Below are 26,500 nucleotides of genomic sequence, written 5' to 3'. Positions count from 1 at the left end.
CAATTCTAGATACACACCGATCAGATCAAGCTCTGCGCGCTACCTCTTTTCACCAATTCATTTGTTTGCGAACATACGTAAAAAAGTGCAAAATTACATGAAGATGCATACAAAATATGTTTTTGATTGTGTTTGGCGGTGGCACTAGAGCGGTATGTTGCTCTAGTTTTCCTTTCCCATATCTCCTTCACTTAAAACTGGCGCATGTTCGCAGAAAAAGCACTCCTACCATTAAAAAAAATAATTTAATGCATGCCTATCACCATAATGTAACGATTTTCAAACCATCAGAAGATCTCTACCACTTGGGATTCGTTACATAGGCTTAACAACGATAAAAACAACAAATATCCCTGCTTCTCCCCATCAATCATTTAACGGGGGGCTTGTGCGTAGGGAAATTGGTGATTCGATCGAAAGTAACACGATTATGTTTCAAAATTATGCCACTAAACTGTGTGGAGTGCACTTTAAAAAGTGATCATAGTAATAACACATGCGCCTCTTATGCACGATGACCGTATTATAAACTTGTAATGTAATGATCAGCGCAAGCATCTGTTTCGTAATAAGGCTCTGCTATCATAATAGTTGGCAGCTAGGGGAGATTCGCATGCTATGAGTTGAATATTTACGAACTTATGATAACGGGCGATGGTGGTGGTGGTGTAATCTTTTTCTGAACAATAAATTAAATCATCTTTACTGAGACACTGTCGATCATCGTTTCCAAATCCTCACGAAACAAAAAAAAATGGATGTCCTTTCAAACCATGCTTGCTTGCCCTTTTTGAAAACAAATGGGAAAAGAGAAAATAACTAACGGATAGCCATTTTATCCCATGTCTAGATGTGGATGCGTTTCATCCGTTGCCTTTGAACATCATAAAAATCAGCAAAAAAAAAAGTAAAAGGGATACAGTGGAGGATCGCTTTGCCATGGTCGACAAAAAAGTGTACTATGTTGCTCACTTTTTTAATTGTTATGGATGATACAGGGTCTCAATGTGTATCAATATTCTAATCCGCTAGTGTGACGACTAGCCAGAGTAAAATCTGCTCCACTGAGTGTATGCATCCCCAAGTTTTGTGCGCTAACTTAAACTCGGCAATAGTTTCAAACAAGCAAATGAAATGAAGAACTAAAATACTATTGGGTAAAATTAACGATTCAAACGTTACTGAAGCGATCCTCGCACCTCCCTACCAAAATCATCAAAATTGTAGCGACAAAAATTCGCACACCCGAATAGAGACGCGTAATTATTGCATGTTTCTTCCTGCATCTTCGCCATTGCCAAAATAAAATAGAAAACAGAAATCCTTTTGACGATTGGTAAACTGTAAATTTCTATCTAGGAAATTCGTTTCCAACGTCTTTCTATTGTTTGGCAATTAGATCGCATCGATTGATTGATTGAAATTTTGAATTAAAAACACTGAAACAAGGCAAGCAAGCAAGCACGATTCGCAAATAGAATACCAAAAAAACGCACAATTACTATACTAAAATATCAACCCCCGGGTTCGGCGGATTGTAAGTGAAAAAGAAAACAAAAAAGAAAAAAAACACAACAAACGCCATCGAAATAAAAACTGGCGATAACAAAATTTGGAAAAGTTCGCACCACGCTCATAATGCGCTCACGTGAAATGATGGAAAACAAAATCATTAGAAGAAAAACTGGATCGAAATCGAAAAAAAGGAATATGATATAAATAAATTAGAACTTCCGTTCGGCCAACATTAATTACGGAATGGTAAATAACTTTGGACTTTAAATGAGCAAACCACCACCACCACCGTTACCATTGCTGTTGCTGCTGCTACCAATACTACCGCCAGCGGAATAGTTAAGTTGTTGCAAGTTCAACGATCCGACGCAGGAGGGCACATGCTCACCACAATTGCCACTGCTACCAGTATTTGTGCTGACGTTATTGTTGTTGCCGTTAAGGCTGCTGTTGTTAGCGCAACTGCCAGCATTGCTACGGGTGTTGTTACCGCCTCCACCAATAGGGCTAGAACTGTTACTGCTAGGGTAGCTAGCGTTTCCACCGTTGTTGGTATTACTAGAGCTTTCAGTACCACTACCTACTGACGGTGATGGAGATTTAGCAAGTGCGCGATAGTTTTGCTGCTGCTGCTGGAGCAAACCCAAACGATTACACTGCTGTTGATGATGATGACCGGTGTTGTGATGATGGTATTGATTATGCGGTGTATGACCGCCGGATCCACCATGATGATGGTGGTGGTGTTGTTGTGGCCCATTGTAGTATGAGCTGTGATCATACGACTGTTGTTGCAGGTGATGGTTATTGCTGTTGTTGCTGGATGCATGTTGCTGCTGCTGCTGCTGCTGCTGCTGAGGACCAACGCCAATGATTGCAGTGAATTTAGAATTCCTTGTCAGTGGCTTGTGATTTTGCAGATACACTCCCCGGCTGTGTTGGATTTGCCAGCACGAACGGCAAAAGTATCTAAAGAGAGCAGCACAAGCAACACCACAATTTTAATATGTTTTTAACTATGTGTTTGCACTATGTGCTGTCAGGAAAATCACTATCACTAAATTTAGTTGATCGCAACAGCCATTCTTTTTGAAAAGCCGTTTAAAAGTTTGAAATCAAAACAGCAGATCACATAAATTGGATGTCAGGTTCAGTCAAAATACCACATACAATCAACAAACTGTAGAACTTGGATTGATGTGTTCTCTTCCACATGCATGAGCCTTGAATGTTCATCCTAACTATGAAACAATTCTCACACTTATCTTACCAAGATAACATTCTCATTACGTTAAAGTATTAAGTTATAGTTACATGTAAAAAATCTGCAACATAATAATGGTTTATCAAGAATAAAACATACCTGAAGCACATGCTTTCTCGGCAAAAGTATGGTCCGTGTTGTACAGTGCACATCGAGCAAAGGGAATCCTCCAAATAAGGATCCACCTGCAGTTTCTTGGTGAATTTGGATGTTCGAATCTCGATGAATGCAGCCGAGACAGCTTTCATGTAGGAGCGTGAATTGTTGAACGTTACGCGAGCCGATCCAAGCGGATACTTGTACTTGTCCGTATCGATACCCACATATACGACACCATCGAACAGGTCGTTCATTATCATCGCTAAACCCTCGGCAGTCAACTGGCCATGGAGAGCTCCAACAAACACCGTTTTCGTTGGGTCTAGCTTCTGCGAAGAAGACTTGACATAATTTGAATCCGCAATGTTCCACGGAATCACTTCAACGTCCTTCGACTTGATGCGCTTGGAGGATATCTTAAAGTTGATCTTTGTACCTGTTTGGGATAGGTGGGTGGCTTTGTTTGGATTAAACCTTCATGATTATTATTGCTTTCTTTGAGACTGGCTCATGGAGTCGTCCTTCCTTCTAAACATTAAACTGTACTCAAATTTACCTGAGTTTAATCCACCATGATTGCCGTGCATACTACCATTATGGCCAGTATTCGTGTAAGTGCATGCCTGCAACAATGCCTTGACTTGTTTGTCCGATTCGAAAATTATGTATACGTAGCCTTTCGGTTGTGTCGCTTGTTGCTCCTTACCAGGCCATTCGACTCTGCAACGACATTATAATCAACGAGCGGCATGAATTGTGTTTATTTTTTTTATACCCAGGTAACTTTTTCCTTCAAAAACTTACTTTATTGAGCCAAATGGTTTGAAGATTTGCACCAACGATTGCTCGCTTATATCCCACGGCATGCCGCCGAGAAATATTTTCGAAGAGTATGTCACCAAGCGATTTGATCGCGGTGGCAAAACACCACTCCATGTGCAAGTAGCATCGTAATGAGCTGTACACAAGCAAGAGTTTAATTGAAGAAAGTACAGATTTAGTCACTGTGAAGATTATGGAGAGAAAAACATAAAATATCGCTACGTACCAGCAGAGGAACGATAAATTTTAGCGATTCGATCGAGATTTACATCGGCCATTCCAGCACCACCGCTGTTAAGCGAAGGGGATGATGAACCCTGACGATACTGCTGATGTTGTGATGAGGACCAATTTTTTCCCTGCAAGCCACTATTGTTTCCGTTGCTGCTGGTGCAATTGCTGCTATTAACAACGGTGCTACTGCTGTTCGTAGCAATACTGCTACAGCTTCCGAAAATATTGCCACTATTCCCGGTTGCAGCTGCTGATAGCAGTGGCTGAATGAACTGCAGTTGTTGCAGTTGCGACTTTTGCTGAGATTGGTGCAGAAGGCGTAGCGTGTTGTAGGTTTGGTTTTTTTGCAACCGTTCATAATCACTCGTGAACACGTTGTTCGCGAGACTCAAGCTAGACGACAGGTTCGCTAAGCTCCCATTATTGTTGCTAGCGTTGTTGAGTGCACTGAACGATCCCGATCCTGTTGATTGTTGATGCTGCTGGAAGGGCGTGATTGGAGTCGACGTGTAAGGCGCAAATTGATTATGAGAATGTTGTTGCTGTTGCTGGGTGGCGATGGAATTCGTACTCTGACCTAGAGTAAACATATTAAGCATATCCATCAGGCTTGTGCTTTCTAGGGTCGTTAGCAAGTTGCTGGTGTCCGAATGATCTGGCGGTGAGTGTGAACGGGACATTGCCCCATTTCCGGTTTCAAACAGCGACAAAGAACTGTTGCTGGCACTGATAGCATCAAAATCGCCCATCCCGATGCTAGCGTTATTGGTTGCAACTGCTGCTCTGTTGCCGTTGCCGCCATTAGATCCACTATTGCCCCCGGATAGGATGTCATACTGTTGTTGTACGCTAGTTGATTGTTGCTGTTGAAGATGGGATATGGTGTTTTGTTGAGGCTGCGAAAAGCTACCGTTCCGGTAATTTCGCCCATTATTGGAGCAAAGCAATGTGAGTGTGGGAGATCCTCCTCCTTCACCATGTGACGAAGATGTTGTGTCGTTGGTGGTTGGAGAGGAACAGTCGAAACTTATGTTTCGTCGTCGCTGTTTCAGTGTTTCGGTGGTCAATCCATTAGATGCCGTTATTCCGTCACTTCCGCAACCGAGCATCAGGTCAAACTGAAAATATGATGTAACACAAGGAAAACAAAAATAGAATTTCACAAAAATAAATAAAAAAAAAAGGATAAAGCTAAACTTTCCGAGGAACCTGTAAGGATGCTCTTTCGATGAAATAGAAAAAAAAGATCCATTCAATCCGGAACATTGTTCAGATTTTTTCTGAAAATGGCTGCCTTACACGTATTACAAAAATAGTTATCAATGTAGCATGAAGCTTAGTTTGGCACTTATCCAAACCTTTCACTGAGTAGCGATGAAAAACGACAATAGAACCTCCGCTACTTGGAACTGTTATTTCCCAACGCAGGTCTGGCTGGTAGAGATTTGTGCCAAAAAAAAAACAAACAGAATTTTGATTTCACTTAATTAAACACTTTTTCACACACTCAACACAGCGCTCCCAACAGTTCCTTAGCTTCGAAGGTGCACAACTATTTGCGCCAACCATAATTGAACCTCTCCTGCTACGATTCGCGATAATAATACAGATTAAATGATCGTTAAATAATAGACATGTTTCTCTCACCCGAAATCCATCGTACATTCCGGCACTACCATTTGACGAAGCTGAAATTAAGGCATCGGTTGTGGTTCCTGCTCCTGAGCTGCCGACGCTGCTGCTTCCCGGCTGTTGCTGCTGTGGCAGCAAGCTCGAATAGAACGAATATGTAGTGGTAGGAGATTGACCACTACCGCCGCTTCCCACCTCGCCTCCGCAGCTGATTCCGCTGCTGCTGCTGCTACTGCTGCTACTACTTCCGGTGATGCCACCTCCTATCAGTCCACCATTCAGCAGCAAATCTGGCGAGTTAAGCGTTGGACTCGGAATCCGCAAACTGGTAAAGTTGAACGGATTCGACGAAACGGATCCTTTTGTCGTGCTGTTTCCACCACCTGAGCTAAGGATGCTGCTGGCACTGTCGTCACAAAGCGTCGCACCCACCATACTGTTGCTCCCTAGGGACGAACCAAGAGACGAGAATGACCCAACTGTGGCATGATGATGCTGCTGTTGATGATTCAGTTGGCTTTGCTGCAAATGCGGGTGGTGATTGGTGTGCGCTAGGGCGACGGCAATGCTGGTTTGATGGTGGCTTGTACTACCACCTTTACCACCCGCCGCCATCATGCTGGTGGAGGAGGTGGCGTTCGTCACCAGCGAGGAAGCAGGCGCCGATGTTGGAGTAGATGTCTGCGAACTGCCTAGTAGCTCTGCCAGCGACATGTTATCTGCGAGACGTAAGTGTGAGAGAGAGAGAGAGAGAGAGAGAGAGAGAGAGAGAGAGAGAGAGAGAGAGAGAGAATGATAAAAAACCAGTCAATTCAATATAGTTCTCGATAAAAAGTAATAACAGTGACGAAGTTAAAAGTATAGCACTTTACGTTGTGTACCGTGCAAGAAGAAGTAATGACAAGGAACGAGATGAAACAATTTGATCTTATCAAGTATTATTCGATTTATAGTATAATTTTGAGAAAAAACAACCATTTATTATAAGTTTTGTTGGAATTTTTACTAAATATTCGTATGAATTAAAATTTTACAAATTAGTTTGAATTATTCTCTAGATTTTTTAACAAAATAAATATGGTTCCGGTGGTGTAGGGCGACAGCGGCGTAGGTCTTCAAACGGCAGGACCGGGATTCAAATCCCATCAGGACCGTCCCCCCGTGGTGAGGGCTGACTAACCAGCTACGTGGTATCGGCAGTCTAGAATGCCTTTTCGATGGCCGGAATGACCTTAGAGATCGTTAAGCCAAGAAGAATTATGGTTCTGATTGTTTAAATGTTTATTGCACGTTGAAAATTGTAGACAACCCCGGGCTATTTCTTAAATATCAAATGAATTGTAATTAAGTTTTTAACCGGACAATGAATAAAGAGTAACAAACTGAAAGTCAAGTGCGCAACATCACTATCGTCATACCGCCCTCAATGTCACAAGTCCCTTCCCTATCACGATCAGCAAAAATCCTACAGATTTGTATATAAAACAAAATCCTTCGCCTCATATTTTGTTAGGCAAAGGATTCTGGCTAGGAAATGAAAAATTAACAGGAAATTCAATAATTTATATTACTGTTAAAGACATCACTGCACGTACTGTATGCTTGTATTCACTATCATTAATATAATCTCCTTCTACATCATCATCAAGGCCATGAAAATAACTACACAAGCCATACATTTCATGCAATTGACACAATTTGATCACTTTGGGTCAAGATCAGTCAGAACCATTTTACAGAAAGATACAGATAGTTAGTAGCATTGGCGCACAACAAAAATTCGATGATTGTTTTTTAATAAAAAAAAAAGCTGCGGTCAGGCATATAAAATTTGTCACTTGATCTACATCCGAAAAGAGTACACAAAACGACGAATGTTGCATTTCGCATTGCATGCGGTTGCAACAAACATACAAGATGCTAGGCTTGGTCACATGGAAGAATAGAGTTTGGCTGAAAATGAAACTCGTTTTAACTTATTTGGCACCAATTCAAGCGCAAAATAATAATGACACTATCAAAAATGACACTGTCCTCCGAAAGCCTTGCTACGTATCTCGCTGAAGAGTTCATTAAATAGCACAACTGGGGGGATTTCAACAAATACCATGGATCCTCATTATATCGAGAACATCGTCCTTGCCGCGAACTCCGCTTGGTAAACTTTTTCTTTTGACACTCTCTCAAGCAATACATACATTCGGCAGTTTTCTTTTTTGGGTTGTTCTAGGGTTGGCTTCTGTTGTTTACACCCCCACTCTGTTGTTGGATAATTGTTGCGCCAAAACGAATCAACAAATCATGCGCTTTATAGCCCTCATAATATTCGATTTTTGTCTCAACGTTGCAATGATGAATAGGAGGAACTGCAGAATTATAGTCATGGGGCATCTGATGGAAATGGTGCAAAGCAAAATTGTACTCGTAGTACAACGCATGGCTAGCAATAAGTGTTTATATTTTAAACATAAATTACACCAGCGTAAGACATTATTAGACTACAAATGTAACCAAAAGCGGCAGCAGTAGTACACCAAAAATAATGTTTGAGGGTTAGGTCACTCTATTCTGGGTAACAAAGACTAATGTGCGCGCCTCAATTTGTCTGAGTTCCAAGTAATATAATTCATAATAAATTAACAGACCCGCCCAATCTCCTCCTGATGTGATGGCTCAAGTGTTTTATAATGGTCATATTCTAGGACTCGGGGGACTGCTGGTGGTACCCTGGTCCACGACGATACGTCTGCAGTATGGTTTATTGAGCGGAGTTCAAATATTACAGCTACAACAACAAACCCAATGCGTTGGCAATGCGTAGGTTTTCTTTGGAAATTAGCTACGCGATCGAAATAAGTTTCTCCAGCAAACGTCACGTAATGGTAGGACTGCCACGGACCCACACTATTGACCACATGAGACTTCCTCACTCACAATGCCCATATAGTTTTAGTTGTACCCAACTTTTCTCTTACTATCATCTTCAAAAACCTCGACTGCACTTCACACAGAAAACTTACCCCTGCCTTATGTACTTCTTCGCTCACCACCAAGAGGCCCGCGAAGATGATGTCGTGTCCAGCGATGCGTGTATCCTAATAACGCAACCATCATAACACCACACAAGCGCGCGCGCTCGTGTGTGTGTCCGTGCAAGTCGAACGCGAGCAAAGCAGGTGTGGATGGGTTGACTACGGTCAACAGCACATCTCACCCTAGGAACACTCATTCCAGCAGAAAGCAATCCGACCGCCCGAAGACGTTATGAGTTCAACGTAATTAGGTGCTGCTGTGTCGGCGCCTTCCTTCTGGCTTTGGTATCGAATGGCGACCACGCAACACACACCTAGTACCTCCCTCTTCCCCCTATACCACCTGTTGTGCCGTACGGTGATTTACACCCGTCCAACGCGTGCCAGCCAGCTTCAAGCAACACACAAACTTGAAGGCTTGTCGAAGCGCTTGACTGGATCAGAGCGCTTGTCTGTAGCTCTCCCGTTTGATGCGGAAATCACTTCGCGTATCCGTAAACGCGATCTTCTGGGCAAGCAACACGGCGGACGGTGTGTGTGTGTGTGTGTGTGTGTTTAGTCAGAGGCTTCGGAAGGAATTTTTCAACGCCAAAACATGACTTCCAAGAGATAGTTAAGCGTGCGGCGGACCTTCCTGGGGGATAGCAGGATTTGTGTTGCAGGCCGGTGAATTGCACTTGCTAGACAAATCAGTTCATGCGTAACGTGCACAGCACCATTTTTCAAACCGATCGGGTTTGTGTCTTCCCTTTTGCCATTAAAATCAGCGAACTGTCGGAATTTTTTTCTCCGGCGAGATAATGGTGAGGATGAGTGTGGAAAATGTGTGGAAATGGAATCATTCTGTCTCTAATGGAGATGGCTACGCTCAGGCTAACTAAATAAATGCTTCCTTTCGTACGCATTATTACCATCGATGAGCTGCATTTTGCAACACATGCAACCCTGGCTGGAAACGAAGCGGAAGCATACATAGGGTATCTCCTCCATTCAGTTCACACACACGCTTTATGTTATCTACAATCGGAACATTTATGCACGATGCTTCGCTCCATTACCCTAAACACTTAAATGATTATTGTTTGGAAAATTTATTACTTGAAACGTTTCACAGAGGATCCAAAACAAATATTGATAAGCGCGAGGTGCTTTTCCACAAATTATACACAAAATATTGAATTCATCAACAGGTCCTCCGAATGTTGATAGCGACAACAATCTTCTCCTGCCAAGATCGGGAATTTAATTCCATGCGGATAAATAAAGATCTACTAAGCCTTTAAATTTAGAAATCCGTCAAAATGATAAGCCCGCAAGCCCGGTATCAAGCCAAGAAGTAGGCGAAGGATCTAGGGATAACAAGAAATTATAGATAAGATTGAGAGCTAGAGCTAGAGATAGATAGATAACCGAATATACTTAAAAATAAAAGTTTGATAAGAAAACGGTATAAATTGTAAAGTTTTTTTTTTGCAATATTAAACCTTATTATAGGCTTAATTATTAGCCTCAAACATCAAAAACTACTCATCCGAACCTTTAAGCATATGAGCCTACTTTATATGGGCAGGGGAATTGTGCAGGGAATAATATTTTCTAACTGTTGCATGCAACATTTTTTCGTCCCCTTTCCGGGCCACCTACCAAACGGACGTCCGGGATCGATCGGCAAACAGGCAAAACTCAATCAAACACAGTTCTCGCTTATTTACGGTTAGTTGGGCGTTGATTATGTGCCATAGACCAGCGTTGTACACTTCCACGCTTTTGCTATATCCCTATCACTTATATTTTGCTCATTCTCCGCTGCGCACAGCCTAACGTTACGATGCCAGCCAGAGCCAGAGCTCACGGAAACTTCCGTTTCCTCCCCGTCGTTCTTTAACATTCGAAACTCCTGTCCCGTGAATGTACTTGAACTTCAATTTGCCGGGTTCCCTCTACTCTTTCACCGTGTTTCTTCCTCTCTCGTTTCCAGCGAGTTCGATACTATCGGCTGGGCTATTTTTTTGCCTTACATTTTGCAAAACTTTATCAGCCAAGCACTGTGACGAAAAGAAACCTAGCAGAGCAAGCGTAGTATACACCACAATCCCTACACACATCCCAAACACAGCAATCGAAATGAAAAGCTTGTTCTACAATGCGCTCCCCGTCCCCCAGTCCCACCAACCCTCCCTCTCCATCACCACACTACCGTTGTCTGGGTATGGGACGGCTCATCCGGAACTCATCGAAGCATCGAGGAGCACACAGGCACAAGAGCAAAGCGAAGTAAACATTATCTTCTTGCTTCAACGTTCGACTAGACGGCTCAATACTGCAAGTTTCTGCTGTTCACCAAGAACACGTGCCCCAATGCAAAGTAATTCTTACATGTAAGTTTTGCCTGTATATTCTACCCTTTCCCCTCTGTTCTAGCAGTTCTAGATCATATTATCCAGCCTTCAACACACACAGCTGCAGACAGTCGAGAAGGGCTCATTAGGGCGGCACTTGGGATAGATGTATTCAATTTCTTCAAAATTCTCACAAGAGATGTGCACCACGGCTGGGTACCCCCATTCATAGCTACTGCTGTGAACGGTAAATGTTCGATTATTGCTGATCCATTCATAGCATGTTTGTTGATCAATCAGATACCAATTATTATTTTTAGGAATTATAAATTAATATTTTTCTAAAATTTTTCGTAACCATCGGATCTCCGTGGCCACCGGAGCGCGCATCACTATAATTGGTTCAATTACTGAAGCTATACCTAGTCACGTGTCGGAGAAGCATGCACCATCATCATGTAGAATAATTTATTAACTATACTGCAACGTGTTATTAAGAACTTATTAGAATGAACAATACTACGATTTTACATTGGACTAACCTGCAGTCGATATTTTACTTAGTTAAACAATTCTAGCATGCTGACATTCATTCATAATGATATTTATTTACGAAATAATCAATTGAAGGCCATGGACGTGGCAAGTAAAGTAGCATCTACTTAGCGCTGAAATGCAATTTCGTTGGTCACCGACAGCAAGAGCATCAAAAAGAAAATATCTCCAACTCATTATGCTGGTTGAAAATCTTGATCGTGTATGTTCGTGGCCCCGTGTCAAGCTTTCACAAATATTTATGAAACAACTGTAAAACTTGAGCGTTAGAAAACAAAACAGAAACAAGCCAAATTATATAAAATAATAAAAAAAAACAGCTCGTCTCTCTTTCTCCTTTGTATGCCAGCTTTTTCTTTTGAAATCATCCAGCAACGCATCCTCACTTACCACTACTGGACACACACACACATCACCCCTTTCTTTACGTACCCAAATAAAAAAGGAATTTTTCGTGAGGCGAATTAACCTTTTACTCAGTGTTGATATGAATAATCAACAACGCGTGAAATCCATCACCAGTGTGGCTTTCGTTCCAAAACAGCACCGGTACCCGAGGTCCAACCCCAAAAACTGTTTCGACTTTACCATTCGAGCTCTCTTTCACTTTGCCCTTACAAAGCAGTCAAGCGTTATAAATCTATGAGACGAGCCCAGTGCCGAGCCGGTCGTACACTTTGAAACAAATTGATCTTAAAAGATAAGGCTCACCACTAACCTCTAATGCACGATCTATACTGTTTTCACTAGAGACTATAGCAACAGTTTGTGGAAAAAAGTTTTACAAAAGCGTAAAAGTTTCAAATAAGTGACAGTATCGCACACGCCGCCCTCCACAAGAGGCATTATTTTTTGACGGTTTTCACCTTTCAAATCAATGCTTTTTCAGCAAGACGCAATTACCAGAGTCCATGCGACGAAGCGTAACTTAATGCTGTCAGACCAATTAACGCACTTTTTTTTATTCTCCTCTTTTGCTAAATGGGGTTATAAGCTTCTAAAAGAGGAAAAGGGGAGAACGGACAAGATACTTCGTAAAAGAAAAACAAAATTCCCGTTGTTGCTAGAGAAACCCATGTGTGAAATAGGAAACATATCATGCCCCCGTTCGGTTTGAAGCGTTGATATTTTTCCTAGTTTTCATTATTGCTTGTCAGTAATTGAAGCATCGGGTGAGTTTGAATTTAATAAAGTGATTCAAAACAGCCACTAAATGTACATTGGTTACTAATATAATTCATCTTGTATGTATAATTTCCATAGCAGGGAAATAGAATGTGCATTTTAATATCCGAAATGCACATTCTAGACACATTCTACTTAAAAATATTAATCTTTGAACCAGATGTTAGATTTGCAGACACGTACACGTAGAATCTACTGTCTATTATTATGCTCTTCACATGTAACGGTTGCTCATGTGCCGGTCCACTGCCGCGGATAAAGATTGTTTTGACCAGACGTTTCCCCCACCTTACCTTATACATGGATCCCCTCCCCCACCACAACAGCATCGGAAGAAACATAGTAGCATAATTTAAGCTCAATGAACAGCTAACCTACGCATGACTCGTGTGCCGCGCGCGTATGTTCTGTACAAGGCAAAGCACGTGCTCGACTGTGCGTAAGTAATGTACATATGTAGCATAGCATTGTTCTGTGTTCATTTTGCGCTTTTCAAGCAGATTAAAAATCAATACATAAAAGGCTTGCCATTGCAGTGGATGGATTCGCACATCAGTTTGAATAGAAGATAGGCCAAAATGCCATTAACAGTGGAACTAGCAGTCGGTTTCGGACGGTTCCGGACGGATTCAATCCTTCTATTTCTACGGAATCGGAACCGAAATCACACATGCTGTTAAACATGCTATTCAACAGACTATTAATGTACTTATTTGTTTAACACATTCTCATATTCCACAATTCTTTCTCAGTTTTTCACTACATTGCCACCTCATGTATCACACGAAGGTGTACAAATACAAGGTAGAATAATTGGTAAAGTTGTAAAAAAAAAACTGTGCGTTGTTGACCTCCCAAAATTTATTCAACTAAAACAACATTAGCTCTAACTTAACTTTCCCACTGAATCTTAAAAACCGGACATATTTTGTTTCGTGGGCCATATATCATACCCGATTCGTACCGACCTTGGCAAAAAAAAATATCAATATTCCAGAACAGCAAAAAGATCGATTTCGATTCGTTGTGCCTTTTCTTTACCCACCCCACACACTTGCTCTATCTTTAAATATACTATTCCAAACTCCTTTGTAACGGCCGTCTTGAGTATTTTGTTCGTGTGTGGCAGTGGAGAAAACTGTAGCCCATCAAGACGAAGCGACACAGAAGAGTAAAGCCACTGACTGACTCACATACTCGCGTTCCTGCAAAATAATGCGGACGTAAAGATGGTGTGTGTTCGTGTGTATCCCCTTCTTTCTTGCTTCCTCTTGTATTACGATTCTTCCCCCCAGATGGTCTCTTGGTGAGTCACACCACAGCACACAGAGCAGCGCTTTCTAAAACATCACTGGCAGCTTAGAACATCGTTCGACGCTAAACGGAGATAAATGTGGTGGCACAGGCATTTTCATGAATAATAAAATCGACTCTTCTCGCCTCCCCAGTGGCAATACAATTCCTACCACCGGTGGATACACAGAGCGTTGCACAAAAAAAAAAAACGGCAAAAACAGAAGGACAATTCCGCCCCGATCGTCTTTCTCACCATGGAGAAGAAACCAGTTCTTTGCAGGGGGATAGGCGCAAGCCTTAAAAAGCCACCTTTTTTCTCTCTCGACAACACCAAAGTAGTCTCCCAATACTTAACTCTCACATGTCCTCGTTGTTTTCAAAGCTATTATTTGACTGTCAGTTAGTTCCTCGTGGGACCAGGATCCTTTTACCCCTTTTTCTATAGAAACAATAACGCGCGTACGGCGCGCGCGAGGCAAGCTTTTTCTCGCTTTGCCTTCTCCACCCATGCACAACACAATTGTCGGTGATGGAAAGGCACAATTGCACTCGAAAAGGCCGAACAGGCCGTGGGATGCGCGCTAAGCTCTGTGAGCCTAACGATAGTGCTTTTGTTTTTATAATCGCAGTCCAACGCAGGGATGCTGCACAGCATTGTCACACACGCCACTACCCATATCGAGAGGGGAACATTGGAACTGGGCGGTGGAGGTAGGGGTGAAGAAAAAAAAATTTCACCATTCAAAACCTTCCAGCACTATTTTGTTTTGCCGTCCCTACCTACACAGCGCGACAATGCAATCTTAACAATTGTCCATTCTAGGAAAAATCATAACATCACACGCACAAGTAAGTTGTAGAATGGGAAAGAGAAAAATATTATCACCATTTTCTTCACGTCCTTTCCTATTTCTTATGCAAAATCGTACCACATACTTAAATGCGTATGTTTACCTTCGATCGGTGACGGCAATCCTCGGGAGATGATCTCATTGTGCTCTAGCAGCAGCGAGTTTATGGAATGCTTCTGCAGAATATCTGGCCCCGTCAGCGATCTGGCAATGTCCGGGCTGGGAAAATCCTTGAAGGTGGGCTGTGGGTGAGAAAAGTAAGTGGTAAAGACACATGAGAAAATTGTGAAAAATAATTTAAATATGTATTTTAAAAAAATGCAAGTATCCGCCCCTGTGAGTCAGCAGTTACAACGAAATTCTCCACTGCTGGTGACTTTCTTATCAGAAACTATTTTTACCGGGTGAATTATTTCGTCCTATTTGCACAGAGAATAACGGTTAAATTCAAATGCAATAATTATTGCACATTTTACTAGACGACTATTTTTTTATTCGCACATTGCACAACAAGCAAATGTTGAAATTTTAAACAAAAGCGAAAAAAGGACTTCCGATGCTTTTCCTTTCACAGCACGGCTAGGATTGTAAATTCCAACCAACCAACAAAATAAAATAAAAGCCTATTCATCCACTAATGATATTCTTTTATCCATTCATTATTACTCCAACACGAATAAAGGCCCCGCCTCACACCGTAACCAACGGACGGAGAAGAGCCGAAGGCAATATAAAACGCCGAGTACCGAGCCAGTGAGAAGGTGATGTGATAAGTGACTCACTACCACGCCGGGTGTATGTGCAGCTTCGAAGAAATTAGCGCTGATGTGCGCGCCCCGCCCTTTGATACGCACCTAAAACGCGGAAGTGAGAAATTCTCCGCAGCTCGGAAGAGTTTTCCAGCTTTTTCCGAACCGGAAGCTTTTCAACGCCGGGACGTGGTTTTTTTTTGTCTTTTTATTTTCCATTGCCGCGAAGCAATTGCGAGTTGGGGGAGGATGATGTGCTGCTCAACTGGGCTCGCTTAGGATCATTGGCACACCAATATAATCCAACAGTCTTTTCGTTTTTTTTTTTATTTTACATTATACTCTGTAGCCTCCAGTGCTGCTATGAGTGAGAGAGCTTCAGCTATGCGCACCCGAACATACCCTTCCACAATACCCCAATACCGCGCGCCCCCACAAACTCTAACGCCGCGCGGTTTCACTCTATTTGTTATTTTAATTTCCCGAAAGGAAATACCGAAGGATGTTCCGGCGGATGTTCACACTAACGAACGTTCGTGATGTGCGCTCCTGATGAAAACTCTAGGGGAGAGTGTTGTGAAAACACAAGAAGAAATACATTTCGTAGCGAATCATTCAGTCACAATAGTCCAGACCTCGTGAGTCACTGGGGTTCGCTGACGTCAACGTCCATCGTCACACGTCGTAGTGGAAAATGCAATTGGAAGCTGTGCGCGGCCGGATATGGTGGGGGTTCCCACCAGTAAAACTCGCACCTCAATAGAAAGCAGAATGATTTACTCGTTTTAACTAATGAACGTGGGACAACACACGATTACTTCTCTCTCATACCTGTCCCCTTGAAGGTAGGAATAATTTATGAAATGGTAAAAAATGTATACTATTAAAATTAATATCGTACAAATAATTTTTTATACAAAAAAAATCTTTTCAACCTTATTTAAATCACAAAAAAAGAAAATTTAATTTTCATATTTTACTCTGCTAGATATTACGAAGTACAAACCGTCTTAACTAAAAATAAATAGATAAATTTTTACTCTCTTAAAACAAACAGGAAACTTCCAATGCATTTGTTTTCTCTGTTTATGCACCAACTAGCATTAGCTGTAAAATTTATAGCTGAACTGACCCAAGAACAATTGTGCGAGCTTCACTGACACTGGTTGTTGGACTGTGCTGCTTCCCTACCGCAGCGCAGAAGACAAAACGCGAAACTATGCGGTGGCAGAGTTATACAAAAATTAATATTAAAAAAGGAGACTCCAAATAGCTGCAACAATGCCAGCCGTATCCCACAAGAAAAAGGTGCAAGCAGAGAGTCGACATGGCCTAAAGAGAAGGATGATTTTTATGATTATCGTAGCTTAAAATTTCTGTATTTGGTATGCTTCCGAACTGGTTCCTCTTGCCCGTATTTCCATCGTTTGCCACTCGCCCACCCACCGGCTACAACACGCACACAGGATTGTTTTCAATACTTTTTTCCACCCACAAAATGGAGGAGAGTTCCGTCACTATATAAAAAAAGCAGAATAAACGTGCACTGATCCCCGTGTCCCCCGACGAAGTCATAACTTCTGACACTGACCACCAAACTGGGCAAGAGATATCCGGTAACGATAAAGATGAAAAATTCTCTCTACACGAAAGGGCCTTTCTTTTTGTCCTCGTTACAGAAATCGGAGAATGGAGCGAATGATTTTTAACATGGAACATTATTGTATCTGTATAAGAAGAGAAAACATTTCCTCTTGCAGACAGGGAACATAGACTTTGCAAAATATGTCCAAAAGATTTGTTACGGGCAGTTGTTTGGAATGTCGTCCACTCCTGAACGGTTAGATGTCTATGACATCGACCGCGAAGACGTCAAAAGCCGGACTACTCTTGAATAACACAAAAATGGAATGAATGATACAACAATAAGTCCTGCAAAGCTAACTTTTCCCCTTTTATGCTGAGTGAAACAACGGGGGGTAGGGTATGCATTTTACGAAATTGGGCCGTCTTTGTAACGTACATCTCCTCTTTAAATGCGATCCATACTGTAACGAATTATTATTTCGGAACCGATGTCGATAAAATGTTGTAAACTTGACCAATATGGCACAGACTACAGGCAAACATAGAACAGCAGAAATTTCAAATAACAGTAAAGCTATTTATATCAAACACCTTTCTCGCATTTAACCAGGGAAAACAAACGATATCCCTTGATATCCCCTTTGATGAATATACCGTCCACTACATGCTTGAATGGATGAATGGACGAAATATCACACGGAAAGGTTGTGTCGTATTTAGCAGCCCAATAAAAGACGTCCATACTCTTCCCCCCGGTTCACTTCCGATCAGCAACACAACAGTCCTTTTCAGGCACCCCCAAAACCTCTCCAGGATCTTCTTTTGTCCTCATTTGCAGTAGGTAACCACACATGGCGGCAGCGGGAGGAATTTTATCTGTTCATCCGCACAGTTAATCACTCACTAGCACGTAATACTTAGGAGTGCGAGTTGAAAATATACGACAAAATGACGCAAGAAACCAAAAAACGCCCCCCAGAACATTCGTGCCCCGGGTGGCGTCCTCTAAATACGTGTACACTCCCACATGCTCATTCAGACGGGGCTGGTTAAAGGGGCTTTTTACGTGTCGTCACGCATTTAGTCTTTAGTGAAAGGTTTCCCTCTTATCAGGATTTTCCCACGTCGTCATGACCCAAAATTTCCCCATTGATGACGAAAAAAAAAAACACCATTTTTATGCTTCACACACATCAGAGCGCTTGAAACTTTAAAAAACTCCGGCAAGGCAAGTCAGTCGCACACAGCTTTTTCACGTTTTTTGCGTTTAAAATGTGTTGCTTTCTCTTTTCCATTTTCGTGTGGTAGGTAGTAGTGTCTAGAAGCTGCAGGATAACTTTAAAACACGGCCATTGACAGCTTGTCTTGGCAATGGCCAACAACCTTCCTTCCCATTTGGGGGGATAGGAACCACCATTGCGCCACAGGCCAGAGCACAGGATAGTGGTGGTACGCGCAATGCAAAACGTTCTCCTGTATCAACAGTCACTACTATACCCCATCGAGAACCTGCCGACTACCGGATATGCGAATGTGTGTGATAGCATTCCCTCGCCCGGTGTGCTCGTGTATGTGTGCATTTGAAGGATAAAAAGGATGACGATGTGATTGTGTGGTTGTGATAGGAGCTGAATTTACTGCTACAGCACGGTGGACAGGACGCTGTGGTGCGGTGCAGGAGCAGGAGCTGCCGCCGTTTTCCCATATCCTTTCGGAATTAAATCCTTTTTCAGATTCTCCTCATTCATGCCCACGGTCGGCTATCGGTCGGGATGCGCGCAACAGGTGGCAACAGAACTCGCGGGATGTATTCGTTCCTGGTTCCGAACTGGTTTTGCATGCTCCCCCCCGTATGGAATCAGCATTACTTTTGAGGATGAACGGCTTTCAATTTGATTAGTTAAACGATAACAGAAAGTATGGGACTAAGTAAAATTTTGATGATTGACTTTGATTGACACATAATTGACTTCTTCGAATTTGCCCGTTAGAGAAAATAACATACAAATTAAGGACCTGAATAATTCTAGCAATTTTTTTTCTGCACGTTTTTATAACACTATCAAACGTGCAACTACAAACAGCACATCACGCAAAAAGTTCCGTCAGAAAGCAAACCAGGAGGCACGGATAACTTTCGTATCGACCTTCACGAATTCCCCCCGTTCGTTTTCATCTGTACGATGTACGTATGTACGTGCAGCAAAAGCGTGTGTGATGCGAATACACACTGCGGTGGTTTAGTCTTTTGGTGGTGTTGAGAGGTCGGTCACGATATTGGCCCGAAGTGCTGGGAGCCTGATTACAGGAATGATTAAAGGACGCAAAGTAGAATGAAACCAAAAACAAGACAAAAACCACAAGTGCTGTAATGCTGCAAAACCCGAACGCACCCCACCGGACGGTGGGAATATGCTAGGCAACAAAGGGCAAGAATGGCAGAGAGTGCCTCTGTGTTCTAGCGCATGTTTGGCATCTCGCTTTTGTTTACTCGGTACGCGTGTTGTGCAATCGTCTCTGTTTAGCTGCTACCGATCGCCTTTTTTCGAACGCTCCTAGCCAAGCATGTAACTAGAGGCCAGGGGTCATTGAAGCCTACATTTTCCTCGCTTAGTGTCGATGTGCCTTCCCTCTTTTGTGTGTATGATATGTAAACGTAAGTGAGCATACGCAGCAGCAGCAACAACAAAACAAAACACAGCTTCAAATGAGGCGCCACAATGTCATTTCAATGTTTTTCACATCGCCATACATCTCTCTATCTCTCTCTTCGTTGCGTACCTCCATTATCCACACCGTGCGGTTCTTCATCCGGTATCCTATCACTGACATATTCTCTACAGGCACTCTATGGATTTCCTCTCTCTCTTTATCTAAAACTCTCGTAAACAATCCTCGCGCGTGTCTATGCCACAAATATTCACCGTTCGACATAAACGCACATTTCCTGCGTAGGATGGATCGTTGCCCACAACATATAACTGATATAGTAATAGGAAACAATGTAAGGACCATAATAAAAATGCATCCTAAATAATCCAGGTACTGACTATCGGAATCATTGTTATCTATCTCAATAAAATAAATAACCAAGAAGAAAAGAAGTAGTAATTGCAATACAATGTCATGTTATTGATACTCTTACTTAGTGGTTAGATATCAGATTGAGATATTCTTGATTGCGTACACTAAAACGCTATAAGAAACCTAGCACATGACGCTCCGATAGAGCAAAGAGAGAAAACTGTGAAAACTCTGCGCGAAGTACACACGCTGCAGGGGACATCTTCTCATATGTACATATTTGGATGTTGCTGTAGAATGCTGAACGTCGTAAAAGTTCAATCTCTACACGAGTTCTTCTATCGGTTGTCTGAGTATGTTTCTCATCCCTCTTCTTACTGCTGGTACAATTTCTTCGCAGAATAGTTCGTCTATTGGGTAGATCGTGTCCCGTCTCACACACCACGGTCATGCAGACAGCTTTCAATGAGGGCAGCTGAAGGACGGAGGCATATTTGCTATAGCAAGTGACCGGTTTCTACCAACGTCCTATGACATCCGCTGCTACACTGTCTCGAATACCAATAATCTACAGCAAAGTTAACTTAGCTCTAGAAAAGAGGACTCTGGAATAAAGAAAAAAAAATAAACACACACCATCAAACGATAAGTTAAAAAACTGATGAACCAGGAAGTGGAAAAATTACCTTCAAATTAACTTAACAAGATGCTTTTAACGCACAGAAAAACCGGATGCTCATTAAAGTACGCGACTAGAAGATACAAGAAAAAAAAAATCTACGAAAAACGCAACAACCAGCAAAGAAGTTTTCTTTTGTGGTGATTTTTTACCAGAAAAGGTAAATTACAGCATCGCTTGTGTTATGTGTGAAAGCTGTGGAACACGTGTGCCCGACCAAAATCACTCTAATGGAGGCGCCTGGTGGATCATAGAATTAGCGAGTTGCCGCATGAAAGTGATGGAAGAAATGAAAGGAAAGTATTTGCAGACAAGGAGAGACAAGTAAAAACAAGTTATTAAATGTGGCATCTTTAAATGAAAAACGAACACATGAGACAGCAGTTGTGCGTGTGGATCGAAGAAAATACACTTTCAATTCGTCAATAGCAACGTACTTGTATGTATCCTCGTCGTAGCAACCTATATCTATGATTGCTTTGCTTTGCTAATCTACCGTTATAATGTGATTAAAATTGGAGCATCTGCCACGCCCAACAGTACCGTGTCTATGCACATACACGCATATTGGCAACAGAATTTCCACAGTACGACTAACGCTTCGTCTTTATCGGCTCTTCGCATAATCTGTTTCCCACCCCGGCAAATGGAACGATGCATGAGAAATGCAGTTACTCCTCAGCTGTTTCTGTCGGAACAATTCCTAAGTTTGCGCCGTTTTAAGCGCACCCAGAACTGCACACAGGTAAAAGTTGTCACACCCTCTCCAAAGCTCGCGCGCGTATACGATTTATTCTTCATTCAACCCCTTAACCGACCTAACTCTTACCAAACGATACCCATTGATAATGGGAGCTGGAAGGCTTTCAAAGACGTGCACACATCCCTCGCACCTTTTGGCACAACCTCTCCAACGCTTCTCATTCTTAGAGCTATGCTGCTCGGCATTACTGACAAGTGGAACTAACTGATTGTTCTCGAATCGTAAAATGCCTATCATGCCGTTTGTACATAATACATATACACCCAACTAACGCACGCCACAGTGAGCAGGAAAATACACACGAGACACTCTAACATTGACGCTTTGTGTCTTCTCCCCCCAGGGGAAGGCTGGCCCTGTCAGCAGCGAGTATGCGAAAGTGCAGCAGTGGTGACAACAACGGGCTACGACGTAGTAGTACTCGGTTCATAGAAACCACACCGTCCGTAGATGTAGAGCGAGAGAAGTTCCCAGATTCGACACGCTTAGACAAAGCAAAACAGAGAAAAGCGCACGGTGTATACACATAGCACATCCAAAGGATGTGCAACAGGATGTTCAACAGTCGGAAGTGCTTCTTTCCCGTTTGCATCCTGTTGGATATAGGAATGACGATGACTATGATGATGATGATGATACCGTCAATATACTGCTGCTTCGCCATCTTACTCTGCTCTCCCGTACTCACGATTTTGGTATAAAAAACACGGAACGAAAACTAACGATCAAAAACACTGAGGACAGGAGCTAGGGCACTGTGTGTCCGGTGGGTTGGGGTGGTGGCGGTGTATCTGCGTGATTAAAGAGGAAAATGCATCCATGGCGGCTTTGAGGCGCACGGTCGCTCAAGCAAATGAGTGTGTGTATCCACAGAGAGGAGAGTAGGCCAAAGCTTTAATGCACACAACAGTGAAGCAACGGATCAACATCAATATGCATTTGCTCGTGGGAAGTTGGTCACAATATAAAGTTGAAGAGCTATAATTTTATTTAGAAGACGGATGCATTTGTTGGGTTTGTTTGAAATTTTCCAAGCTAAAAATAAGAACCATATTAAAGATTAAGTATTAAGAACCGCAGTAAGATATAAATAATAACCATAAAACATACTCTACAGTGTATTCACGACAAACGCGTCATGTCACCCATCGTCGTAGAAAAGGTCAGCAGCGCAGGAACTCATCCGGTCAATCCCCCACTTTTTCTCGACCATTTTTCTCCTATTTTGTAGCACAAAACAGCACATACCTAAACTACCTCCCGATGGCAATGGAAGGCTTTGAATGACGGTCACTTAAAGACGCAGGAAGTGCATCCCGTTTAGCTAAACCCACTTACATCGTACAGGACACACACACACATATCGTTGCATTGCAAACTGTCCTGCCACAATGTGATATGAAATGCCATGTGCCATTTGATTCCTGCCTGTGTTATGCAAAACCCAAACCGGTGGGAACACACTCATCTCACCAAAGCCTGTCAGAGTAGTGTGGGCGAACACGGGAAATGAATGTCTACTCCGACGCATCGTCCAACGCCCATGGTGTAGAGAGATCATATTACTACCTGCTCCAATGCTCGACACGCTTTGTTGACAGGTGAGAATATTTCTATTAACTTAATAAGTATGAGAGGTACACCATATTCCTACCCAGCACCCCCACCCACAGCATTGAGCACTTAACTAGAACTTGCTACACACATAAATGTGCATCCCACACACGTATTTCACACGTGTGCTGGGGTCTCCTTTCTGCGTTCTGTAACGGAAACGAGAAGAACCAAAGGCATGGGGAGCCGTCAAAGGATGGCGGCACTTGATTTGCTGGAGTGTAATATGTGGCTACCGATTTTATGACATTTACATGTTACCTATCAAGCAGAAGGATGATATGTAAGTATCTTCCATACGATTTAAAAAAACACGAGGAATCTGTATGCTTGGTGCTGTAGTATTACCGGTATTAGGGTACACCAGGAGTTGGCACATATTTCACAAAAGGGGTAGATTGTTTAAATCAGCCTGAAAGCAAGGGCCATATACCCTAAGCAAATTTTGAAAAATAAGAATAAAGAAAGGTAATGAAATCATGGTAAAATCGTCTCGTATCGTCAACCGACGATTGTTGACCACCAAAACCTTAATTTGAACGACGTGGGCGTCGTCAGTCGAGGTGGATGATCTCCACGGACGGTCCTCGTCTTCGACCCCCTCACGGCCATTCTTGAAATCACTGTACCATTTGTACACATTTTTTTCCGACATAGATTCTTCCCCGAAAGCTTTTTATAACATCCGCAATGTTTCCGCAGCTTTTATTTCATTGCGTAAACAAAATTTGACAAACAAACAAAAAATTGGCGCAGCTCCGAAAAGGAATTGTCACTCCTAGCCGGGTTGATGTTAGTTGAAACGTGGCAGAACTGTCAAAAACATTTTTGGCGCGCGAAATTTGACATCCTTTTCGGACACAGTAGTGCTTAATAGTTATTGGTGTACTGTCCTGACGTTATACAGTCATAACAAGGGTTCTATTTGTTCTTTTTATAAAGAAATTAAAATCTATGTAAATAAAGCATTGAAAAACGTTATTGACGCTGAACAAGATTCTACAATAGCTTTATTGAATGTGTGCCAGTTTATATTTAGTTTAATGTTGTATTGATTACAAGCCTAGCAACAACATGACTGATGAGCTTAAAAACTGTTGATATCATTCTTCATTCGAAAAATAATTTTCGGCTTTCGATCCATTAAACTTTTGGCATGATGATTTTATTACGCTTTACGAAAAGCTTTCTCCAGCGCATTTGTCTTGACCGACTCAATAATTGCTATTGCTGGCACCAAAAATACGGACTCTTCCACTACTTTTTTTCGTTTCCACCTGAGGGGTGGCACTGACTTTTGTGTGTGGTTCCGAAACTTGAAGAAAGTTAGCCACCGTTAACCAGGTGAATGTATCCTGCTGTATCACATACATTCAATCCTCAACCGCGGACGAACTTCACCGTATCTTTCATACCAGCTGAATCGCACGCTTTGCTGGTATTATTTTATTAATTTATTTTGACTGTTTTTTAGATGTACCTTTTCCTCCACCACTACTACTTATACTCGCCACTGAGAGACATTTTTTCGGTGCTCTACTATTGAGACCGATGATCCAACGGTGGAGGAGGCCTATTATAGCGGAGGACGCTATAATTCACACGCTGTTGCGTCGACCAAAGCACGCATGGGGAGGAGTGTAAACACGACTTTTACCTTACCCTCTTTGGTTCGCACCCAATGAGTTGGGGATGATGTCGAAGTTGACCAACCGTACGAACACACACTGAAGAACTGTACGAAAAAACATTTTTTGGCGTAGCAAAAGTTTAACCATGTAATGGGAAATAGTGCGCGAAGCTTGGTGAAAATGGGGAAAAACTACCGTAAGTCACAAGAGTTTGTCTCTAAAAACATTCTGCTTTCACAACACTCTTCATCGTAATTAATTGAAAGCCACAAATGAAATGACGACAGTCAAAATAAGATTTTTTTTATCGAGCAAAACTGGAAGCATTACAGAAATTAGTTTAAGCACTATTTGAAATTTGTTTTCCTACAGTTCATATAAAAAATTGATGCCGTTCACGACCTCGTTAAAAGCCTCAACCGTTTGAAATGTATGTGTTTTTGGAGCATACCTTTGAAATAAATAAAAAAAATATACATACTATACGTTATTATCGGATAGATTTCCTACAATAAAATAAATTTCTTCCCGTGGTATGAATTGGATTCAGAGAGACCCCCAACAGCAGTAAATGACTGACATACTTCATCAGTAGCGCCTCGTCTTTCTCTGATCATCACTTGATATCTACACATAATACAGCTTCCAAAGTTGCTCAACTCAACTACTTCTACGGATTTAGTGATCGCTAATTAGTATTGTAATGTATACGTGAAAGGCCAATAAAATCTACGACAACAATACGAGGTCAATCTATCCAACTCTTGGAGATTATCGTATCTTTTAATGGCACAAATTTGCTTTCCTCATGTGCTGCAACCTTAACAGGTCGGGGCCTGCCATTTTCTATTTCGTTTACTTCGGTTTTACCCGAACCCACCGAACAGTCCTTCGATGTTCTTTAAAAATTCGATCAATTTGTATCGTATTTTCAAACCCTAAAAGCAACACATTTCATATAATTTTGATTAATTCTACAGAGCCATATTGAGCTGTCCAGGTTATATGTTATTTGTACTGAGTTCGAACCAAAATTTTGCTGCTCCATTTTGTTGCATCACATGCAATTGCCATGTGAAGACGAGCATTAATCACATTTTTGTAGTTGTAACGTTTGGTGATTGACATGGATTTTAATATTTCTGGCATGATGACGATGCAAGACACAGCGTAGACCAGATGCTGTTTGAATAACTAAAGAATATAAAACAAGAAAAATCCACCCTCAAAAAATGTTTCAATTATTTTACTGTAACAAAAAAGGTTCAAACTTAAGGTCATTGCTTGTAGGAATTGATGTTGCTTCAGATGAAAGTAAACAGATTTGTTTTATTGACGGTTTTTCTCTCTCTCACTCTCGGAACGGATTCGCGTGTCCAACACGGCTCCAACACAAAAGTGCACCGACGTCATCAGTAGCGTGGAAAACACGTTGGCCCCGTCTGAAGGGCATTTACGAAATCGAATGATTAAACGCCGACGAATACTCGGGCGTGTGGAAGCGAAGCAAAAACACTCACCTGTTGCAGGGAAGGCATCCCTTCGTCCGGTATGTTTCACTCTCGGGAGAGAAATTTCCGAGACTCGTCCTATTTCGGGGTATCCTCGCGTGCTTTTGGTTCCCTTCGA

General features: G+C 42.0%; 2 protein-coding genes across 2 annotated transcripts in view; one reads left to right on the top strand and one right to left on the bottom strand.

Moving 5' to 3' along the window:
• LOC126558780 (transcription initiation factor TFIID subunit 9) overlaps positions 1-26,500 on the top strand; it is a 406,967-nt gene that overhangs the window by 124,776 nt on the left and 255,691 nt on the right. The window lies entirely within an intron of this gene.
• LOC126556837 (uncharacterized) lies at positions 1,779-26,444 on the bottom strand. Its single transcript, XM_050212361.1, has 8 exons — positions 26,392-26,444; positions 14,928-15,066; positions 5,582-6,285; positions 3,927-5,052; positions 3,683-3,836; positions 3,435-3,598; positions 2,879-3,335; positions 1,779-2,484 (listed from the first exon to the last, which is right to left on the bottom strand). Exons 1-8 carry the CDS (start codon positions 26,407-26,409, stop codon positions 1,779-1,781), a joined length of 3,468 nt encoding a protein of 1,155 aa, XP_050068318.1. The 5' UTR covers positions 26,410-26,444.

Source organism: Anopheles maculipalpis, chromosome 2RL, assembly GCF_943734695.1.
Source record: "Anopheles maculipalpis chromosome 2RL, idAnoMacuDA_375_x, whole genome shotgun sequence".
Classification (NCBI taxonomy): Eukaryota; Metazoa; Arthropoda; class Insecta; order Diptera; family Culicidae; genus Anopheles; species Anopheles maculipalpis.
This window is presented reverse-complemented; position numbering and strand designations above follow the sequence as displayed.